The sequence below is a fragment of the Pagrus pagrus genome, assembly GCF_965226575.1.
Source record: "Pagrus pagrus genome assembly, chromosome: 9".
In the NCBI taxonomy this organism is placed as follows: Eukaryota; Metazoa; Chordata; class Actinopteri; order Spariformes; family Sparidae; genus Pagrus; species Pagrus pagrus.
The window spans coordinates 5,141,605-5,164,635 of NC_140193.1; the positions used below are offsets into that span (position 1 = coordinate 5,141,605).

The 23,031-nt window shown below is 43.1% G+C and overlaps 4 protein-coding genes across 11 annotated transcripts in view; 2 read left to right on the top strand and 2 right to left on the bottom strand.

Annotated features, from left to right (window-relative positions):
• Nucleotides 1–164: 164 nt before the first annotated feature.
• Nucleotides 165–10,498, bottom strand: znf142 (zinc finger protein 142). 2 transcript variants are annotated; one of them, XM_084362730.1, is made up of 9 exons: nucleotides 10,260–10,498; nucleotides 10,061–10,087; nucleotides 8,779–9,270; nucleotides 8,381–8,608; nucleotides 7,439–8,263; nucleotides 7,158–7,335; nucleotides 3,852–6,732; nucleotides 1,336–1,441; nucleotides 165–679 (listed from the first exon to the last, which is right to left on the bottom strand). In XM_084362730.1, exons 3-9 carry the CDS (start codon nucleotides 9,263–9,265, stop codon nucleotides 180–182), a joined length of 5,205 nt encoding a protein of 1,734 aa, XP_084218856.1. In that variant the 5' UTR covers nucleotides 9,266–9,270; nucleotides 10,061–10,087; nucleotides 10,260–10,498; the 3' UTR covers nucleotides 165–179. The 2 variants fall into 2 exon arrangements, with proteins under 2 accessions (XP_084218856.1, XP_084218855.1); XM_084362729.1 differs by having other exon boundaries at nucleotides 10,219–10,498.
• A 56-nt stretch (nucleotides 10,499–10,554) lies between these two features.
• On the top strand, nucleotides 10,555–14,113 carry bcs1l (BC1 (ubiquinol-cytochrome c reductase) synthesis-like). The gene is made up of 8 exons (XM_084362733.1): nucleotides 10,555–10,684; nucleotides 10,861–11,232; nucleotides 11,399–11,538; nucleotides 11,637–11,831; nucleotides 11,968–12,031; nucleotides 12,145–12,317; nucleotides 12,471–12,588; nucleotides 12,873–14,113. The coding sequence occupies exons 2-8, from the start codon at nucleotides 10,913–10,915 to the stop codon at nucleotides 13,123–13,125; spliced, it is 1,263 nt and encodes a 420-aa protein (XP_084218859.1). The 5' UTR covers nucleotides 10,555–10,684; nucleotides 10,861–10,912; the 3' UTR covers nucleotides 13,126–14,113.
• A 479-nt stretch (nucleotides 14,114–14,592) lies between these two features.
• LOC311262960 (sterol 26-hydroxylase, mitochondrial-like) lies at nucleotides 14,593–22,568 on the bottom strand. Its single transcript, XM_084362732.1, has 10 exons — nucleotides 22,542–22,568; nucleotides 20,280–20,522; nucleotides 19,635–19,816; nucleotides 17,204–17,403; nucleotides 16,925–17,122; nucleotides 16,572–16,735; nucleotides 16,320–16,486; nucleotides 16,094–16,175; nucleotides 15,666–15,866; nucleotides 14,593–15,341 (listed from the first exon to the last, which is right to left on the bottom strand). Exons 2-10 carry the CDS (start codon nucleotides 20,508–20,510, stop codon nucleotides 15,210–15,212), a joined length of 1,557 nt encoding a protein of 518 aa, XP_084218858.1. The 5' UTR covers nucleotides 20,511–20,522; nucleotides 22,542–22,568; the 3' UTR covers nucleotides 14,593–15,209.
• Nucleotides 22,569–22,739: 171 nt separating this feature from the next.
• tns1b (tensin 1b) overlaps nucleotides 22,740–23,031 on the top strand; it is a 172,824-nt gene continuing 172,532 nt past the window's right edge. For all 7 annotated transcript variants that reach the window (XM_084362721.1, XM_084362720.1, XM_084362716.1 and 4 more), the window contains exon 1: nucleotides 22,740–22,923. In XM_084362721.1, the coding sequence (XP_084218847.1) occupies nucleotides 22,831–22,923 (93 nt within the window). In that variant the 5' untranslated portion in view covers nucleotides 22,740–22,830. The remainder of the gene's footprint in view (nucleotides 22,924–23,031) is intronic.

A 23,031-nucleotide genomic window follows, 5' to 3' on the forward strand; every position in this document is an offset into this window, starting at 1 on the left:
TGTTAAAGTCTGTAAATACGGTGCAATACATTTTCTGAATGAAGTAAAATTCATCATAAACTCATTTATTGTTTAAGTTAATTTCTTCACCCTTTTTCAGACTTTTTACAGCACAATAAAATCTCTATGTTAGCTTCCTTTTGGCACTGACTGACCACTGCATCTACTGTGTCATCTCTTTATTGTTTTGTATCGCTATCTTCCTCTTCAACAGTCCCTTCCTCCTCCTCCTCCTCCACTCCTGTTGCTCTCTCATCCAGCGTCCCCTCCAGGGCCTCCTTCAGGGTCAGGCTACCTGCCTCAGAGTCCCTCACGACCCCTTCCTCCACTGACACCTCTGGGTGGTGCCTCTGTAAATGCTTCACCACCTGGAACTTCTGTTTGGCTCTGTAGGAGCAGTGACGGCAGCAGAAAGGCTGCTGCTTGGTGTGCGACAGGTAGTGATGTCTGAGACCGGCTGGCCACCTGAAGGCCTTCTGGCACAGGCCGCACGCGTACGGCCGATCGTCGCTGTGTTGGCGCTGGTGGGTCTTCAGGATGAAACTTGTCTTGAAGGCTTTGCCACATTTCTCACAGACGTAAGGGCGAGCCTCACAGTGTTGTGTGTCCCGGTGGGCACGGAGCGCGTCCGCTCTGTTAGTGCGGTAGTCACAGTCATCACAGGCGTATGGCTTGTCCCCTGCAGAGGAAGAATGAATGTTTATTCCAGGAACATTTACACTACGCTTACAAAAACATGCAGGCAGCCAAGCTATTATATATTACTAAAAGGGATGCAGTGATAATTAGTTGATATGGACCGATATGCGCCTGGTTGGTGCTATTAATCCATCTGCAAATAAGATGACATTCACTGATGGCAGTGGCTGGTGTTCATCCGTTGTGTCACATCAATTTTGCTCTAAAACATTAATGAGTTACTGGTTCGTGACATCCCTGCCATTGGTTTATAAAGCTGTGAGGCAAGTACTAAAAAATTCTCTTTGAGTGGGTAGTTATAGCAGGCTGAAAAGGCTTGAAAGCAGTTACCTTTTCATGTGAAATAAGTTTATATTAAAGGTTAGGATGAATTTGTCGTCTTTCAGATAGTGAAATGATGGGATGAATGTCTTAAAACAGTTCAGTCTATCGGCCAAACTGATATATTAAACATAGTCACGTCCCAGAATTTCACAATAAGAGCATCTATTATCACTAATCTTGGGAAATTTGGCTGAGCATCAATATTTATTTACAAAACTGTCCTGCGTAAAAATTTAGAACATGATTCAACAGAATTGTTTGAGTAGTTCCCTAATCAAAATATAATCATCAACCTTTATATCCTGCTGATACCTGTGTGTTTGGTCATGTGGTACTTCAGCTGAGTCGCCCACTTGCATTTGTAGCCACACTGAGGACAGAGGTACTTCTTCTCCTCCTGGTGAACCCTCATGTGAAGCTGAGAAATAAAACAAAAAAAAAAAGAAGACAAATCAAAGAACATTTATTATTTTTGTTCTGCTTTGGTTTTTGGAAACAGTCAATATCATATTTGCACATTGCACATGTATATGCACACGCAGATCCATCTATTGTATAAATCATTTCTATCCTATTTTATCTTTTTCATTGCGTCGACTTTTGTAATTCACCTAAAAGTACATTTCCAGTCTTGCACTGCTATTTTTTTCCCCTTGTGCCTACAGGGGATCATTAAAAATACATTTTATCTTATCACAGTACAGGAACTATATATATTACTTTCATTACCACAGTAGTTTTCTGGACATAATGCATCTATAACTCTCAACGTGACATTATTGGATATTCCTTTTGTATAATTTATTCAGCCAGATGTTTGTCTTCACTCTCCTACTTATCTGACAATACGTTTAAATGAGGTTAATCCACCGAACTAAGAGGAAGTTTTGACAAATCTAAAGCTACCCTTGCTACCAATTGAAGAAATAGTTTGAGAAATGTGCTTAACCCTCGTATTGTCCTCCCATTTACTACGCACCTTTTGTCCTCCCGGGTCAAATTGACCCGGTCTGTTTTGACTGCTTATAAAGCATGAGGTATAAAATGATCACCAATTTTTTTTGTTTCAACTTTTTAGTGAACATGTATCTTACATATCTAACATATATTTTACACTTATTTTTGTAATTTATGATATGATAGACCTAATTTACATAAAGTTACACCTCATTTTTGAGTAAAAAAAATAGTCACACCTGTTGTCCTCCCGGGTCAAATTGACCCGATCTTGTTTGACTGTTTTATAAAGCATGAAGTATAAAATTATAACACAATTCTGTGTTACACCTTTTAGTCAACTTGATTCCAACACATTACCACAAATTTTACATAATTTATTGTAATGTATGGTGTAGTATACCTAATTTCCATGGAATTATACCTAATTTTTGAGTAAAAAAGCAGGAATTATGAATTATTTTGACTCTAGTTAGGATCAGAGGCACATATGTTGATGCACAGACTGGTATATGTCAAAGTTTAGTCAGGATATTGTTTTGAAACCATTAAATTTTTTTTATGGCAACAAATAATCACACCTGTTGTCCTCCTCTCTCTGTAGGTAGATCAGAATTTGTGATGAAATTAGGTTTACACATCTGTAGCTTTGAAGTTGTGTGTGTGTGTGTGTGTGCGTGTGTGTGCATGCGTGAGTGAGTGTCAGAGATCATTGTGTGTGTGTGTGTGTGCGTGTACATGTTCATTGTGCTGCAGAGTGGAATGTGAAATGCCCCAAGGATGCTGTAAACTCAGTGTTTTGTTTATTGTTATCTTGTCCCCAATTAGAGGAAGGCATATCAAAGCCCAATACAATGCAATGCCCAATGTGTGTGTGTGTGTGTGTGTGCGTGCACACGCGCTTGTGTGTGTGTGTGTGTGTGTGTGTGTGGCCCCATGCAGGTAGATCAGAAGTTGTGTTGAAATTAGGTTTACACATCTGTAGCTTTGAAACTGTGTGTGCGTGTGTTTGTTTGTTTGTTTGTTTGTGTGTGTGTGTGTGTGTGTATGTGTGTGCATGTGTGTGTGTGCATGTGTGTAGCCCCATGTAGGTAGATCAGAAGTTGTGATGAAATTAGGTTTACACATCTGTAGCTTTGAAGTTTTGTGTGTGTGTGTGTGTGTGAGAGAGAGTGAGTGTTAGAGGTCATCGTGTGTGTGTGTGTGTGTGTGCGTGTGTGTGTGTGTGTGTGCATGTGTGTGTAGCCCCATGTAGGTAGATCAGAAGTTGTGATGACATTAGGTTTGCACATCTGTAGCTTTGAAGTTATGCAAGAAAACCAAAGTTCTGACATTTTAACTTTTGAAAGCGGGTCAAAAAGACCCGAAGACAACAGGAGGGTTAATCGCTTTCCCATCAAAAGTTAGATGATCCCCACTCTAATGTCTGTCCACTACCACATGCAGCTAGTTAGCTTGGCTTGGCGTAAAGACTGGGAACAGGTGGAAACAGCTCTGCCTAAATGTATTATATTTCTATACCGGGCACAGCTACTTTTTGGATTCTCTGGCACAAAACCACTTGTTATTATGACATGTCAGTTTTTGGACATAGACACTAGGCAGTCTTTATGCAAAGCTAAGCTAACCATCTCCTGGTTATTGTTTGATAGGATAGGAGAATGGTATCAATCAGTATATAAGCATATTTCTGCTGACAATATATTGGGAGATATTAAAGTTTTTTACTCTACAAATGGACATGTTTGTAACCATCTCTTGGCTATTAAATAATTGTGACATGGATATGTACTGATATTCCTGTCACGTAAACAAAAATGGCTTGCTTTATCTTACAAGCAATAAACTCATCCTATAAACTTTGAGCTTACCTTCAGCCTGGATGGATCAGTGCAGGTGTAACTGCACTGCTCACAGCTGTAAGGCTTCTCCCCAGTGTGAATCCGAATGTGCCACGTGATCTTCTGCTTGTTCCTGGTTGAATACTCGCAGTCAGTGCATTTGTACAGCCGCTTGCCTCCATGTGAGCGGAGGTGCTGCTCTAACACCAGCTGATGCCGACAGGCAAACTGACAAGTGCTGCACTTGAGAGGCTTGTCCTCTGGTGATCCCTCCTCGTGTTCGTTCAGAAGGTGTTGAGCTAACAGTTGCCTTGTTTTGGAAGCGAACGGGCACAGCTGACACTGATGAGCCAGGTGTGTTCTCTGATGGATCAAAAGACTTTCCTTCGTCTTGAAAGACTCCTGGCAGGTGGTACACCTCACCTGAGAGTGTTTGCTCTCTTGGTGGGTCTTCAGCGTGACCTCGCTGCTACACGTGTAATCACACTGCTTACATGAGAAACGCACCTGGCGCTGGTGCACACGCTTACAGTGGTTTCTTAGAGCCACATCTGAACTAAACTGAGCTTCACAGTGAGTGCAAGCATGGTGTAACTCCCCCGTGTGGCATCTGAGGTTGTGCCGTCTCACATCGTCCAGCGTGTAGCCGCTGAAGTCACAGAGCGAGCAGAAGTGCGTTGGTTGTTTGTCATGGATTCGCATCTTGTGCTGCCGCAGTTTGGTCACAGCCCCAAATGTCTTTTCACATATATCACAGCTGTGACGACCGATTCCCGTGTGAAGAGACTCGTGCTCTTCCAAGCGATACCGCCTTGTGGTGCTAAAAGGACAGTAACGACAACGGTGAGGTCGGGCACCTTTGTGCTTGAGCGCAACATGTTGGGCCATGCATCGATCCTGTTTGCAGGTGAATGTACAGTGCTGGCAGTGCAAACGTTTAGGTTTAGAAACGCCAACTTTTTTCTTCTTATGGACAAACAGGCTGTGACGGGTCAAAGACATTTTAGATTTAGCTACGAATGAACACATGGTGCACTGGACTTCACCCAGCTTCAAGCAGCCTCTCTTTTCATGACTTTCTAATGCCCTTTTCTGATTGCACTTAAATGCACAGTTTGGACAAGAGAAGATCTGATGTCTGGCAGGAACTTTCCCAGTTCTTTCATTGCGCTTTCCCACGGAGTCCACTTCTGCTCTGACCGACTCGTCACCACACTCATGGTCCAGTTCTGAAATTATCTGATTCTCTCTTTTCCTTCGGGTTTTCCTGCAGGTTGAGAGATGCCGTTCAACTATCGCGACCTTGACTGATACAAAATTACACAGCTTGCATTTGAATTTCCCATCTTTTTTCGTGTAAAGGGACTGCAGAGGAACATTTACAGATACTTGCTTTTTTGTCTGACTTTTGCTTGGCTGGTGTTCTGCTTCACTCGATGTAAAAGCATCATGAACAAAGTCTTTACAGTTTGTTAAATTAGATGAATGTACTTCCGCTTCCTGTTGATGAATTTCCTGATCATGTAAATCTTTGGGAATCCTTTTCTGTGAACATAGATTGGAATTTGTTCCCTCATCCAGTTCTTTGGATCCTTCCAGACCTACAGTAGAGGTGTCCTCCGTAGCCAAAGAAGTATTTGAATTGCCTACAAACATCCTTCTTTTTCGTGGTAGAGCTGGACACTTCTTTGTGAGGTGGCTATCAATTCCTCGTTTCTGTTTGAACTGTGCACCACAGGCCTGGCACTTGTGTCCCTTTGTCCTACTGTGGCACAAAGCCTGGCGGTGGTACTTTAAAGCGCTCTCCTTGTTGGTTACGTAAGAGCATTTGTCACAGCGATAAACGTCTTTAGTTGGCACCACAAGCATCTGCACCCGTCCCTCCAAAACCATGGCTTCTGCTTGGTCCTTGTCGTGCTTCTTCATGGCTTTCAGACGGAGCTCAGATTCTAACGGCTGATTTTGCTCGGATGAAAAAGCTGAACTGATTGTTGAACCATCGTTCTCCTCCTCAGGTGTTTGAGACTGACACTCGCCAGGCTCAACTGGCTGAGGATCGCAGTTGTCGTCTACGTCACTTTGTTCACATTCTGCATCCCCCAGAGCTACATCGCCTTCCTCTGATGAAGCTGTCGAGACATCTGCCTTCTCTTGTGATACCTCAGACTCATTACAGTTTAAATTGGGTGAACTTGAAGTTTTATTTGCGCAATTTTCTTCCTCATTTTGCAAAGAAGGCATCTGATACTCAGTGGTTGATAGTGTCGTTAAAACAAGAGTACAGTACTCCTCAGGACTGTTCACAGGCGGAGGACTTTCTGAAACACCTTCATTAACAACCTCCATAGAAACTACATCAAAACCATCCACGGAACCAGCTACAGTTTCTTTGCTAGCACTAGGATCTGCATCAGATTTTTCTCCTTGAGGTCCTTCAGAAGCCGATTGTTCAGACTGCTCATGAGCCGTCAAGGGCTTGTTGTAAAAGTCCTGCAAGATCTCAGTTGAGTTCCTCTCCTTCTCCTTTGCAGTGTAGTTCTCCAGCCATGCTTTGTCTCCTGGTACGTACCCATGAGCTTTCCTCTTGTGCAGGAAGAGGCTGATGCTGCTGAAGGAGGAATAGAAGCAGAGGGCACACCGAAACTCTTTGAGCTTGGTGTGTTTGCAGTTCTCGTGGTTTTGAAGGGCTTGTCTGTAGCATGAAGTGTATGTGCAGTATTTGCATTTATAGACAGATGGTTGTTTGTCTTCCCCAGAATGTTTGGCCAACATGTGATTTCGAAGCTCATATTTTCGCTTGCAGGCATAAGCACAGATCTCACACATGAGGGATTTGGCCTGATGTCGTAATTTGTGGCTGTTTAGCTGGTCCATGCGATGGCAGCGGTAAGGGCACTGATCACACTGATACCTGGGAAAGGAAACAGGAAGTTTATTAACAACAACAGTGTATAGAAAAATGCAAAAAGAGTGATAACTTATCAACTTATTAACCTAGAGCGTAAAACAATTCTTCTCTAAAACCTAACTTTTAGCATTTGTTTAACGTTTATATCTAAAAATGGCTTGGTCTGGATTGAAAAGAGCAGATTCAGCTCTTTTGCATGCAGTCTGAATGCAGCCTTAGAGACATCACAGGGGGAACCAAAGTAACATGGGAGTCAGAGAGATCTCAACCATTCACAGTTTGAACGCTGTGTGCTGTTAGTTACAGCATCATCTTCAGCAGCAAACACATCATGATTTGTTTGATAACTCAGTCTACTTGCAGCGCTGTGGCAAACTAGGGATAAAAACATCACCGACAGTTGTATGAGAAACTACAGAAGTATATACCTGAGGTCTCCAGCATGTTTCCTCATGTGGACATTCAGATAGTGTTTCCATTTAGTCACATATCCACATTCAGCACACATAAAGTTCTTGTCGTCTGAGTGAGTGAGCATATGTTTGGAAAGGTAAGACTCATCTCGACACCTGAAGTCACACAGGGTACACTTGTGAGGCTTCTCACCTGTTACAGGAAGAAAAGACACAATAAGCAGCTCTTCCAACACCAAATGTAAAAACGTAAGATCAGAAGAGATTATAATATTAAACATCTATTTCCCCCTCACCGCTGTGCATCAGCATGTGTCTCTTCAGGCCACGTTTGTGTGACGTCACGTAGCTGCACTGAGAGCAGCGGTGAATCTTCTCACTGGCGTGCAAATGTCCAATGTGCTGCTCAAACTCCACGGGGTTAAATGTGACGAAGGAGCAGAAGTCACAGCACAGCTTGTCATTTCCAGGGTGACCGAGCCGCTGGTGCTGGAGGAAGGCGGCCTTATTGGAGCAGGAGAAATCGCACTGTGAGCAGTGGTAGGCGAGGTGTGTCCGATAATGAGCCTCCATGTCCGACTCGCTTTGAAAGACGGCGCCGCAGGCGTGATGCCGACACTCTAAAGCCTGGACCCCATGTACTTCAGAAGCGTGTTTGAGAAGTTCTTTGCGTGAAGAACTCTGGAACGAACAACCCTCTTGAAAGCAGGCCAGTGGCTTGCTGTCTGGCAGGATGTTGTGCGTCTTCATGTGAGCCTTGAGCAACCTGCTCTGTCTAAAGCTTTGAGCACAGGTTGGACAAGGATAGCTGTGGCTGTTTCCGTCACCTCCTGCCTCTTCGGCGTGCACGCTGACGAGGTGGCGGCGGATTGCGTTTCGCTCCACGGCTGCGTACTCACACAGGTGGCAGCGGTGAACCTTCTCACCTGCCTCACGGAGTCTGTGTATGCGTAGCTTGCTTTTGCTGGTGAAGTAACGCTTGCAGGTGGGACACTGGAGGCTGGGGTCAGGGAAATGTATGTGGAGGTGCTCCTGCAGGTGGGAGCGCATCTTGAAGCAGCGCCGGCATTTGGGGCAGGTGTGGGTGCGATAGATGTGCTCCGATCCCTCTGCAAGGTAATCTGACGGACAAAAATAAGGAGAAACCACACTGTATGGAAGAATTCAAGTTTTTGTCACTTCTCTGTGCTTTATTATTTCCTTTATTTGACATTTACTCAGCAGATTGGTGTTCATACCTTTAGATGGCAGTGGTGCAGCGTCCACTGCTGAAGGTTCGTCTCTTTCCACTGCCTTTCTCACTCTTTTAATATTCTTCCTTTGCCTCTCAGGCTGTTCCTCATTCCCGTCTTCTGTTAATGATGATGCATGACCTGGACTGGGTATCAGTTTTCTTTTTGGCCTGCTGGACACCTGAGGCTGGTGGCTTCTATTTGTGCACACAGCTGTGGCTGCAGTCTCGTTCCCTATAAACAGATGTGCCAACATTTTAACGTCAAATGTACTTACGATCAGTGACAGAGCAGCAGTGTTATGGCCAACAAAATCATACCAGTGCTCTCTGAAAACAGATCATCGGTTTAATGATTTCAGCATTTGTGCAACATAACACCAACTCCCTGCCGTGTTTGTTTACCTTGAGTGCAAGTTGGCTGATGGCTGTGCTCCAGGACGTGGTGACTCAGGTCTTTAACATTTTGAGTAACAAACTGACACTGAAGGCAGCCGAAGGGCATGTGGCCCCGCGAGTGTCTCTCCATCTCACCCTGTGTGAGGAATGACACTCTGCAGGACTGGAGGGTGCAGGGAATAAGAGTGAGACCGTGTGTGGACGTCAGGTGGGTTTGATATTCCTGACGCTCTGTGCTGCTGAACTGACAGCCTGGCTGAGCGCAGTGGAACGGGCCTTTAGGGTCACGTCCACCGTGGATGCTTTTAAAGTGCCGTTTGAGGACACCAGGCTTGGAAAAAGTCTCATTGCACTGAGAACACCTGTAGCTCCCCGGCTGCTTGTTACTGGATGGAGTGGTCAGCTTATCTGAACAAAAGTGGGAGGCAAATAAGCTGCTGTCTGAGAAACTCTGTCCACATTTTTCACATCGATGAGGTTCCACTGTCTCCATTGTGTCTGAAACAACAGAGTACTTAGTTACAATGTGAGAGATTTACAAAGGGTTAAACACACATTGGTAACTTAGCTAAGGCTGCAACTACGTTATTTTCTCGATTATTAAAATACTTTTTTGGTCTATAAAACATCAGAAAATATTGAAAATCTGTGTTTTCTAAATCCCAAGATGACGTTTTCAAATGTTTAATTTTGTTCACAACCCAAAGATATTCATTTTACTTTCATAGAGGAGGAAATAAACCAGAACATATTCACGTTTTAGAAGCAGGAAATGTGACTTTTTCCCTCAAAAAACACTCAAACCAACTAATAGATTATTAAAAAAGCTGCTGATTTTATTTATTTTATTATCCTTGTTTGTTCATCCTTTTGTTTGCCTGTACAGTTGATGTCACCGTCATTTGCTTTGACTACACTTCAAAATAGTCTCTCTGCTACAAAATAAAGAAATGTATTTTTTTAAGAAAATGTACAGTTTTCATTATTTTTCTGACATTTTATGGACCAAACAACTAATTGATTAATCGAGAAAGTAGCATAGTTGCAGCCCTACTTCTTCTGAGCACATGTACATACAACATATCCTGCTTATAACCCATTATTCACAGGTGTGTAGCTGTAAGTGGGCTGTTGATATATTGCCAATTCTAACCACTTTTTCTGCTCTATAATGAACTAAAAACACAAGTGATTGTAAATGCATAATAACGACTTGTAATAATAAACATATACACACACACATACACCTTGTTGTTGCTAAAAACAGTGCAAACAGAATTCAACCTACTGCCTGGGATTCCGAGATCCACTTTACCTGTAAAACACAAAACCAAGAATTGTTAGTTTAACAGTACCCAGCTCATATAATTCATCTTTACTGCTTTACTATTACTCAGAAGGCTGTCTTTATTCACATTAAGTGATAGTAACCGAGATATAACTCACTTTTTTAACGATATAAACTAGCATAACAACAACTAACATACGTAGCTGAGCTAGCGTTAGCTTCTTGTGATTCTGGTCGCGAACCGTTCCCACTGTCTCGTTTCCTGTTAGAAAATAAATGTCGATGCTCCGGTCCGTGCAGTCTATTGTTGGGTCTTCAAACTATATAATCCACAAAAAATATGCATCTTTAGTTGGTTTTGGGGTTAGCTTGCGAGCAAAATTGTGTTCGGATACCAGCAGCGGGGAAGCGGAACGAATGTTTGTGTGCGGGCGACCAGTCGGAGTGATATTTGTCAAACACAGGAAGTGTAGTAGAGGTCGCTGTCATCCATACATTGCACACATGAGGATCTTGCAGGAGTTGGCAGAGCAGCGGTATTTACAAAAACAGTTTGTGGTTATTTATTCTGGAAATGACGATAGCCTCTAAGACAGCGGTATGAGATGAGGACAAAGAAGGCAGGTCGGTGGGATAATAGCTAATTATTTAGCTAACATGACCGGATGTATCATTAGAAACTAGCAGCAGCTGTAAATAAACTGCAAGACTCTCAACTTGGCGGCAGTATATATATATGAGTATTATACTGACTGACAGTCTGGACTGTCACATTAAATGAGCTTGCACTTTGTATGTAGGTCTGTTCTCCTTTAGTCTGATTCCATTCGGGGGTGTACACACATCAGCAACATGCCCCTGTCAGACTTTCTGGACGGCCTGAAGGACAACCCATACTTCGGGGCCGGGTTTGGACTAGTTGGGATTGGGACAGCGATGGCAGTGGCCAGGAAAAGTGCCCAGGTGGGAATGATCTTCTTCCGCAGGAACTACATGATCACTCTGGAGGTCCCCAGCAGGGATAAGAGCTACCACTGGCTGCTGAGCTGGATCACCAAGCACGCCAGGCACACTCAGCACCTGAGCGTGGAGACCTCCTACCTGGCACATGAGAGTGGACGGGTTCACACGCAGTTTGACTTCCATCCGAGCCCTGGGAACCACATCATCTGGTCAGAAGAGTTCTCTTAATCTTTATATCTAGTGCAGCATGCTTCCAGTACACTTAACAAACTGATGGCATCTTTTTAGGTCCAAGAAATAAAAACAAAAGTTACAAACACTGTTGTCTCCGTCAACAGTACAACCTCTGACACTGTCATCCATTCTGGTCTGCAGGTATGGGAGGAAGTGGATCAGGGTGGAGAGGACCAGAGAGAAGCAGATGGTGGATCTGCACACTGGAACCCCGTGGGAGTCTGTAACCTTCACTGCTTTAGGCAGAGACAGACAAATTTTCTTTAATATCTTGCAAGAAGGTGAAGTTTTACACAGGTCTACAGTTCAAACCTGACACGTACACATCTCTTTACCATTCAGAGGTTATTTACTACAGTTGTCAATCATGTTTTTGCAGCAAGAGAACTGGCCCTGAAGCAGGAGGAGGGACGTACAGTGATGTACACAGCCATGGGTGCCGAGTGGAGGCCCTTTGGGTTCCCGCGGCGACGCAGACCCCTCAGCTCTGTGGTCCTGGATGTGGGCGTGACTGAAAGGATCGTAGACGATGTGAAGGACTTCATCGGAAACCCCAAGTGGTACACAGACAGAGGTAGAACATCCTGGTGTTAGTTGTCTTTGAGTCTTTTATTTTTATTTTAACTGGTTTTATAATTCAATATATATATTTTTTTAATTCTGTGAGGTCCACCTGTATGAGTATGTTAATGTTGTTTCTTTTTTTGCAGGCATCCCCTACAGAAGAGGGTATCTGCTGTATGGTCCTCCAGGATGTGGGAAAAGCAGCTTTATGTGAGTGTGCTTTGGACTTCATCCATTTAGAAAGAATCTGTGTGAGAGACAGACTGAATGTCAAACATTTATATGCAACTTCGTCTTCATCTTTGTGACTCGTTATATTCCAGCACGGCGCTGGCAGGCGAGCTGGGCTACAGCATCTGTCTGATGAGTCTGAGCGACCGATCCCTGTCAGACGACCGACTGAACCACCTGCTGAGCGTGGCACCGCAGCAGAGCATCATACTGTTGGAGGATGTCGATGCAGCGTTCGTCAGCCGAGAACTGCTTACCACAGAGAGTACGTCACGGTGTTTACATTAACTCGAGAGATATTTTCATTTATGCATCCGTTTAAATTTTCAGGTTAGAATGAAGTTCTCCTTACTGACTATGTCTTTGTTAAATTCTGTTTTGTGAGTGACTTTAAATCCCTTTTGTCTCTTCCTCTCAGACCCTCTGGCCTATCAGGGGATGGGAAGACTGACTTTTAGTGGCCTGCTTAATTCTTTGGACGGAGTTGCTTCATCTGAAGCCAGAATAGTTTTTATGACCACCAACTTTATTGACAGGTAAGAGAAACACATTTTATAGCAAATTTGAGCTGAAACAGAGTTCAAAAGAAAGTTAGTTGTCGACTATTTTGATAATCAATTCATAGTTGTCATAGATTTGCTGATTTTCTTTGCCTTTTATGATAGTACATGCAGAGTCTTTGGGTTTTAAACTAAAGGAAGGAGACCTAATATAAGACTTAGAGAATGCTAATGTTGCTCTGTGTGTGCTGGATGTGTAAACAAGCAACAGTTGGCTCATGCATCTGCTATCTGCTCTTGTCTGTATTGTGTGCTCACAGGTTAGACCCAGCACTGATCCGACCCGGTCGTGTTGACCAGAAGCACTACATCGGTCACTGCACTCACTGGCAGCTCACGCAGATGTTTCGGCGCTTCTACCCGGAGGAGCCCGCCTCTGAAGGAGAGCGGTTTGCGGAGCAAGCGTTGGCCGCCCACTCTGAGATCAGTGCTGCACAGGTGCAAGGACACTTTCTGCTGCACAAAATGGACCCTGCAGGATCCATAGACAATGTCGGCCTAATAAAAGGATGACGGGACTGGAGGGTGTTTGGAGACTGATAACAGAATAAAGAGAAACATGAGAAACAGGAGTATATCTTTTTATACATTTCCTGTTGAAGTTGGAAATGGTATTACAAATGCGCACCATAGACTTTGCATACAGTATATGATTGATGCCAAATAAACACAGCTCTGTTCAGTGGATTCTGTCATGTAAAAGGATATAACATAACACCCATCATGGACTAATATGGAGTGCCTTTGAGCAAAGGACAGAAGCCAGAGTAGATACTTGCCTTGATTATTAGACCATGAAATGCAGTGCTTTGATTTTAAAGGTCCAGTGTGTAGGATTTAATATGAATAACTGTTTTCATCGGTGTAAAATCACCACAATGTTTTCATGTTTTGAACAACCAGTGAAGACGAGGCTGAGACGAGGGGATTTCAGCTGGCTGCAATCTACAGCCTCACCACTAGATGCCACTAAATCCTTCACACTGCACCTTTAAACGAAGTAAACCAGGAACAAGCAGAATAGGACTGTGAAGCTCAGATCACGACTCTTCAGCCACCAAAACATTTCATTAAAAAGTGCATTTCCAGGAAATCACATTTGTCTCTGTTTTCACATTTCTTATCTCATTCTTAAAAAAACACTAAGTACATATTTTCAACAAGTATATGATGCTCAGTGGTTCCTCTGTTGCTCCAAACTATGAATGAAAACTAACTTCATGGGGTCATTGTTGTCGACCTGCTGCTGTCTCACTCTCGTACATCAGACAAAAAAGGTAACTTCATGCAGTCAGCTTGTGATATCAAAGAATTCAAACCTGCTGCTGCTGTTTATTTTATTTTAGGTTTGCCTCCAGTGAGATTTTATTGAGTATATAGTGATTATTTCGGTTGTTAACTGAATGTTGCTGCTCCAGGAACAATATATTTAAAACATTCAATCCTGTTCTGGACGTATTCATGAAAAAGAACCAGTATCAATAAAATCCTAACATACTCATCCATATCAGACATTCTTAAAAATATACACTGATCAGCGATTACATTATAAACAGTGACAGGTGAAGTGAATAACATTGATTATCTTGTCACAGTGGCACCTGTCAGTGGGTGGGATATATCAGGCAGCAAGTGAGCATTTTGTCCTCAAAGTTGCTGTGTTGGAAGCAGGAAAAATGGAAGGATCTGAGTGACTCTGACAAGGGCCTGGGTCAGCACCTTTGAAACTGCAGGGCTTGTTGGATGAGGTTGTCTGAGGAAGGACAACAGCTGAACAGCGACAGGGTCCTGGGCGCCCAAGGCTCACTGATGTGTGTGGCGAGCAAAGGCTAGCCTGTGTTGTCCGATCCCACAGAAGAGCTACTGTAGCACAAATTGGTGAAAAAGTGGCTACAATGGGCAGGTGAGCATCAGTACTGGACCACCTGAGGAAGAGATGGCACCAGGATGCACTATGGGAAGAAGGCAAGTAGGTGGAGGCAGTGTGATGCTTTTGCTTCCTGCCATTCAAGTAGATGTTACAATGTTTTGGCTGATCGGTGGATGCATGTAGGAGCCTAAATGCAGCTTTCTTGTTGATAGAATAATTTAAGTTCATTAGAAGGAATAAGGATAAGAACATTTACATTATTTACAGTTTTATACATATGGTTTGTTTATAGCGAGGCTATACCTGCAGCTAAAATGATCCTTTATAGTTTATGTGTGGTACTTTATAGTGGACGGATGTATTTTTGTTTTGTGCAGACTGCACCTTTAATGGGTCATTCTCTCGCGAGTGTTTTGCAGGTAATGTGAATTTGTGGTCAGTCAGGACAAGCGGGGAGTGCAGCCATATAGTTTTTCTCTCCAGTACTTTCTCTCATTACGTGTATAGTACGCGATTTGTATTTAATTTTGTAACAACTTATTTTTTTGTATTGTTACTGCATTTTTTAAAGTAAACATTTCAAGTTTACCTACGAGTCTCTGTGGATTCTTTGGATGTGGACACGAGGGAGATTGTTTAGAGCGTCAGACTTAGGCTTCACCTACAATGTATAAACAGCTTTTTTTTCACATGCAACATTTACTTTCAAACTAATCTGAAAAGCAAATCAAGCAGCGTTTTCTCCTCCTCTGTCCACAAAGTGAAGGCTCAGTGGTTTGTCTGGTACCAGAACTGTGCGGTTGATGCATTTCAGCTCCCCCACCGTCGGGTCTGGTTTGATTTCAAACTGCCGGATCAGCTGGAAGAAAAACATAAAACACGTTACTGAAGTAATTATTATTATTATTTATTATCGGACCTGGCTGAATGAGGACATGGCATCAACTTATGCTGAATGTTGTAGAGAAATACTCATGTTTTCAGGGGCTTTAATGGGAATATTCTTATATTGTGCACAGTATAAATCTAATATATCTTTTAATTGTGTTGTCAGGGACTTTTTTATCCACATTCCTCCAACATCTGTGCCTGGTTTTAAAGTTGTATTTCACTCTTGTTTGATAGCATCAAGCCTTACATCATCATGTGGTGAGTAAATGTTTTGAGGGATACTCCCACTCACCCGAAACAGAGCCAAATACATCTCAAGCTCAGCAATCCGGCGACCGACGCAGCCTCTCACCCCGAAGCCAAACGGGATGGCCCCAAAGGCGTTGGGCCTGACCTGGCCGTCACGGAGCCACCTCTCCGGCTTAAACGTGAACGACTCTGGGAATACGTCCTCATCATGACTGATGGCATAGTGAGAAAACGTGAAAGCGGTCTGGAGAAACAGCAGTGAGGAAATAAAACACTGAAACTCTGGTCCAATATGAAACTCAATGCAGAATGTGTTTGTTTTGTTGCTCTTTCATATAGTTTCAGAATTTGTATTAGTTATACAAGTTAGAAAACTAAATATAGACGTTTAAATGTATACTAATAGACATTAGTGATTTTTCTTTGCAGGTTTTACAGCAAAAATAATAATGGTTAAAAAAACAGACCCACATTCTTTGAAAACTGATATCCACCAACTGTAACATCCTTATCTGTCACGACCCTGGCGTTAATGGGAACCACAGGGTACATCCTGCAAAACATATAAACGAACATAACGAACGAATATAAACGAACATTGCGTGAAATTTTATGAAACAGAAAAAAAGTGGATCCTTAAATCTAGATCACGTTTTTTTTACATCACTGACGGCATGTGTGTGAACGCCAGTCTCACCTCAGTGATTCCTTGATAACAGCCCTTAAGTACTGCAACTGAGTGACCTCCTCTGCAGAGGGTATCCGCTCCGCTGGTACCATTGTGGACACTTCTTCGTAAAGTTTGTCCTGAGCTTGAGGGTAAATGGACAGCAGGTGCAAAGTCCATGTGAGGGTGTTGGAGGTCTTACAACAGAAAAACCTCATTAAGTCAACAGAGAGAGAGATGCACACAGATATCAACCTAATGGCCAGACTTTTTTTTTCTTACCGTGTCCACTCCGGCTAACAGAAGCTCAGAGACGTTGCCGTACACATCTTTCATGCTCATCTGAGTGTTTGAGAGGAGGTATGCCAGGTATTGACCCTCCACATCCTGGTTGTTGTCCAAACGCTGCTGGAGGGCCTCCATCTTCTTGTCGATCAACTTTGTAGCTAAAATAAGTGCAGAAATAGAAGTTAATAAAAATAGAAATAATTTCTTCTGCATTTTAAGGGTAAAAATAAAAGTTAGACATTTAATACTTAGTAGAGCAACAATTCAGTGAAAGTAGCGGATTCATAACAAATCACTTCTTGTTAACACCTCAACTTTTTCTCAGCTGAGTTTCCTTCACAACTCACCAAAGTTGAAGATGCCGTCCCAGCCTGCGATGTAGTGTCCCCAGAAGGGCAGCAGACTGCGAGTCCACTTGGGCAGCAACGTCACAACGAAGTTGTACGAGAACATCTTGGATATTGAGTTGATGAACTCTTGCGTGCCTTTGGGTATCTCCTTTTCCAGGCACCCGAGCCTTGTCTCGAGCAGAATGGAGGCAATAGCTGAGTGGCGAAGGTTCAGGTTTAGGTTCAGAGAAATAAAATGTCTGTACAGCTTCGTGCAGATTTAAGTTTTCCACATACCCTCGAGTGAGAAACGATAGAACTCATTGGAGATGTCGGGCACCAGATCTCCTGTGGGGCTGCACTGACGCAGGTAGTACACCCTCTTGATGAAGTCTGTAACGACGTCATTGAGAGTGTCACAGTACTGTGCAGAGTCCCTCGGATGGAGCATGCGCTTGTTCAGCACCGCCCTGAAGTTGTACCACTTCTCCCCGTTTCTGGGAACAGAAATAGAAACACAATGACAAAAAAAGTTGATAAATGTGTTACCATGCTTCATGGTTTCCATGTGTTTGAGATATAAATGCCAGACTCTTTGTAACAATAAGAACGTAGACACCAGAGATTAGCTGCATCCAAAGTGGGATTAACTAAAGGCCTAAATTAAAGAAGAGACATGTGTTGCTTGGAGTTATAGCTCATCTCTTTACGTAAATGGCACAACAGGTAAAAGTTAAAATCAGTATTTTTTGATTTTGGGTTGAACTGTCCCTTTAAGATCTGAGGACATTCAGCAGTACTCCTGGCTTAGAGAGTTGAGCAACTGTGTGTGATGTATTTGTGACAATACTGTCCTATAAAACAGGTGCTAGTGTGCAAATTGTGTTACCTTTGGACGGAGCAAAGCTAACTAGGGTAACTCATAAATTTCACACATTAATGTGTGTTTACAGGTAAAAGTAGTATAAAAGCCGTTTGTGGCTACACAGGAAGCTGCATGTAGTCTGATAAATTCACTCCAGTGATGTCACTCAGTGGCTAATTTGCATTGTGGGTAATGTAGGCGCCTGATTTTTGAAAATCAGTCCACTGCACTATAACACAAAATATCGAAATCATTACCACAGAACCAGAGATAAGGTCTTTTTTTTTTTTTTATAGAGCACCTTCTTCCTTTTCAAAACTTGAAGACTACATTACCCACAATGCAAATTATCAGACTACATTTTTACCGCACAAAAAAACCAACTAGTTTTTAAGTTATTTTTCACTAGAAACATCTGGTGGGCCAAATCCAACAGGCGGCCCTGACCCAGAACATTTGGATCTTACCTGTGTGTTTAATCACCCAGTAAGTCTAAGCGAGTCTGCTCAGGAATTAAACATTAACCTTCCAGTCCAAACCCCCTCACATGATGTGACTTAGCCCCGGGGGGAAGGTATTACAAGACGTGGGACGGTGGAAGCAGAGAAATGGGAGTGGAGCATTGCTATGCACATTATACATGCAGTCTCACTCTGTTATTATTTAATTCCATCAAAAGAAACCGCTAGTTAATGTTAAAGTTAATGTTCCCGATAAAAACCAAAGAGCTTTTGTAACATATAAAAAAAACCTGATCCATGATGTTCTCAACTTTAGCTCACATATCAGAGACTATATTCTCAAAGCTAAAACCACATTGTTAACTTTGGCTCCCTCTTGATTATGCAACTTCCTGGAAGATAAAAAGGGCCCTGGGGACATGTATTTCTGTGAAAACACTTTGTAGCATTTGTTTTGAAAAAGGCAAAGTCTGCCTGCTTCAAATTCAAACATGATTGTTATTTCCAAAGCAGCTGCATATTCTTCTGTTGTCCTTGTGGGGTTTTGGCCTGACATTATTTAGTGTGCTTGATGTGCTACAAGCCCATGGCACACTATATATTGTTTGCCATACCTATTGTTACGGATTCAAGAAGGGTGTGTTCTGTCTTTTGGTAGCGATTTGCCAAACCATTTTTGCAGAAATAGCGAAAGATTCCCATAAGAAAACAAAGGACATCATTGTGAAATGAGGTCAAACCCACCCGTCTTCGGAGCCTTGTTGTCTCACCATACTTTAACATAGAAAAGTGATTCGAAGTTTAAATGAGTCCCCAGAGTTGGGACCTTTCTGGCCTAAATGGTCATTTAGATAGCTTGAACGTTTACGAACAATCTCAGTTTAAGCTTCGGGATTTCTTCTGTCCGTTTCAGATTTTATAATGGGTGTGTATCATCGCTAGAGTGGAGAGGAGCTTCTGAAAGATGTCTCTTAATCTTGATAAAGATCCAACAATTTTCACTCTAATTCAAACATCAAACGAATAGGAAATTTTGCGCTGATGACAAACAGACAGACTTACACTTTTGGTGGACAGCGCCAGTTTTTCTAACGCGCTGTCATTTCCTTATTGTTGACACTCCAACAATAAAATCTATATTAATGTGTTCAGCAACTTCTCCTGTCGCTCCTGCTATGAAAATGTATATAATAGCAGCAACCTAGTGCAGAATACGCATTATTCTGAAAAACAAACATATACATTTGTTGCTGAAAATTTGCAAATGAAAGATTTAAAACAGGTGAAAAATACTGAAACAGTTGTCCTTGAAACGGAAGTTCGAATAGCTAGAAGTGCTGAACGAAGTAGGAAGGTGTTACAGGTGGGACGTCGGTCGTAGGGAAAGGCCCAGCAGGCTTACTCTGTGAAAAGCCCGTAGCCGAACCCTCTCATGTCGCGGTACTCCTTCCACACAGCCATGTCTCCTCGGCTGGGGAGCTTGTTATCATTCCTCAGGACTTCCTCCAGCAGCTGTGGAGTGTTCACACACACGTAGTTCATTGTGCCTCTGTACATGGGCCCGTAGAGCTGCTTCTCATAGATCTGATAGTGGGAAACAGGTAATCCAAGATAGAGAGTTAACAGGGAAACCAGTTCTATGAAAACTCATTGCTCATTCCTGCTCCATGATGGTCTGTAACATGTTGAAATCAACTAAGTTTGAATATCTGTCCCATCAAACAAATATATTGTGTTGTTTAACTTTAAGAAGACACATTGCACATTTATAAAGTGAGTAAGTGAGACTGGACACTGTTCACCTCACAGAAAGTGATCCTGCAGGGAGAAAAACAAGCCTCTGTGCTTTTGTAAGCAGCTATTGTTTCTGCTGCCAGGCTGATGTTTTCTATTATGCAACGCCTCTCAGACCCTCTTATCCCTCCTATAACTATCAAAATTCAAGCAGGTCAACCCAGCAACCAAAACAAAGTTTTATGAGGGACACAGAAAGCATGCAGCATTATTAAGATGAAGATTAAACCAGCCGTGCATCACTCTCTCATACCTGTAGCTCATGCATACGGTTGTGGAAACCCTGAAACGTCATCCTGTATAAGAGCTCCCATAATCCGACTTGTGGGAGGTCCTCTAGTGTCCGAGGCTTGTCCTGGAGGGGAGAGAGGGGCTCAGAGGCAGAGGAGACGTTTCCCGCCGCCCTGGAGCAGACCACAGCAACACGGCCCGGCAGCAGGCAGCTGCCTCTCCACATCACATTCCCAGACAACCGTGCAGCCATGACGAGGACTGGCTGGTGAATGCACAGGGCTTCTGTTACATTCAGGAGAGCAGCAGAGCAGGGAGGGGCCACGGCTCAAAGAGGGTTAACCCTTCCTGCACAACTCTCAGGCATGAACCAGGAAATGGTACACTTTCATTTAGGAAATAATTTAAAAGACACCTATTGTGCGTTTTTCTGTCCTTTTTATGTTCTCGTGCATGTTATAGTTCTTGAAAATTAAAAAAGGCCAGAGTCGGAACAGAAGCTCCTCTCTCCCACAGAAAACACTGCTCCTGAAACACCTCGTCAGTAGTCGTGCCTTTAATTCTGTGACTTTGTGACATCACACTGTGTGACATGGTGACATAGTGTGATGTCACAATGTGCGCAATTTCTTATCTGCAGCTAGTCTGACAAGTAAGAAATGAATTAGCACAGCTGCTCTGTTGTTGATGGTGGTGCTGGATCAGGCGTGTGTGAGCTGACCAATCAGAGCAGACTGGGTGATCGGGAGGGGGGGCCTTAAAGAGACAGGAGCTATAACAGAGTGTTTCAGACAGAGGGGGAATACAGAGCTGCAGGAGGAGAAAACTGATGTGTTTTTTGAGCACTAAAGCATGTAAACCTATTCTACTAGTGATTCAAAATAAAAATAGGAACCTAAAAATGAGCATAATATGTCTCCTTTAAAATAGGATACCATCCAAAGAAACCAGTTATTGTTCCTGATAAAAACCAAGCAGACTGTGGAAACTTAAAACATTTAGATCCAAGATGATTTTCTGTATATATGAGCTCACATATCAAGTATTATATCTGAGGAGATAAGCTAAAACAAGAAATAAAGTACACACTACACAGTAAATTGCTCAAACATTGTAGCTTGTAGCTTCTCGATCCTGGAGAGAAGTAAAATCATGGTCAGAAACAAGGTTTCTAAGGAACTTTAAGACACTTTGCAGGAACTGGATCAGTTTCATGTTGGGCACAATCAGACCCAAAGTGACCACTCCGTCAGAAATCAATACATCAAGCTTGTCCTTCATTGGGTAAGCTATTTTACAAGGTTGGATGACCAAAACATTGTATTCATTGTAATGGAGTGTGTGCCCTGAGTACTGAAGTTCAGGCTGCTGGTTTGATTCCACCCTGTAGCTTTTGCTGAATGGAGTAGGTGTCTGTAACTGAAGCTGGAAAGATGTCTGAAATTTCTTGAATCTCTTGAATTTCTTTTACAGGCTCAGTGCTGACTGAAGGATGTTCGACGCTGCTTCAACAGAGACAGATTAACAACCCAGGTAACAAAAAGATTGCACCAGACAAGTTCATTCCGGGTGTTGTGTTTTCATCAGAGCCAGTCAGAGCTGGAGCCGATAAACACCCGCGACTGCTGCAGAGTCATTTGATGCCGGAGTGAATGCAGGATTACGCATTGACACTGAAGACAAAGGTGAGATGTTAGTTTGTTGTTTTTTTATCTGGTGTGAGAGGGGTGTCAGTGAATGTATCTGCAATATAAACACAAAAAGGTTCAGGTGCGTCACTAAACATAAAAAGTGGCCCTGTGGTGTTAATGATTAGCACTTTTTCTGATTATAACTTTACAAATCATCCAGCAGAGGGCAGCAGAACTTCACACAAAGACCAGAACCCTTGTTCTCCACCAGTGCTGCTCAGATTCTGGGGATTCCTGCACGGCCAAGGAGGACTGATCTCCTGTGGTTTGGTAAACCAGCTGGGACTGGAGGTCGTTCATGTACCACAGGCCACATGAGGACTTTCAGACCAAATGGACCCAACAACGAGATGTAACGGTTCTTTCCCATCACACTGCCTGGGACAAAAACAACCTGAAGAAAAACGAGCATATGGGCAGATTTTGTTCTTGCTGCACATGTGAGTGCATTTAAAGAATCAGCCCCTTTAAGTGTTGAGTGACAGCTTGAACCACCAATCACAGAACCATATGATATATAGGTGTGTGTGTGTGTGTGTGTGTGTGTGTGTGAGAGAGAGAGAGAGAGAAAGAGAGAGAGAGAGAGAGACTACCTGTTTGTCCTCCACAGTCTGCAGAGGGAAGTCACCTCAGTCAGTCACGCATGGTGCGTGAAAACAAGTGCGGGAAAACTCTTCGACAACTTTCTTTTAATCCTCCTCCAGTGACACCGCAGTGATGTCAGCCCGACTGCGCACATTTGTCGCCTGTTTGAGCGGAATAAAGTCCTAACAGCTCCCCCACAGCGGCAGAGGAGAGGAGAGGAGAGGAGAGGAGAGGAGGACCGAGTGGAGGAGTTTTGGATGGGTTTGGACGTGTGCGCTCTGCTCTGGCTCTGCTCGGATGGGATGCACAGTGAGCTTCATCTGCTGTGAAGAGGACTTTCTGCAAATGCCTGTTTACCAACATGAGGAAGAAGAAGAGAAGAAGAAGAAGGTAAGCAGAAGGAAGGAGTGTTCTCACTGCAGGGTGTCCATGTTTATGTGCATTTATACATATGCGTTATGACCCAATTGATTAAGATTAAGATACGATAAGAAATCT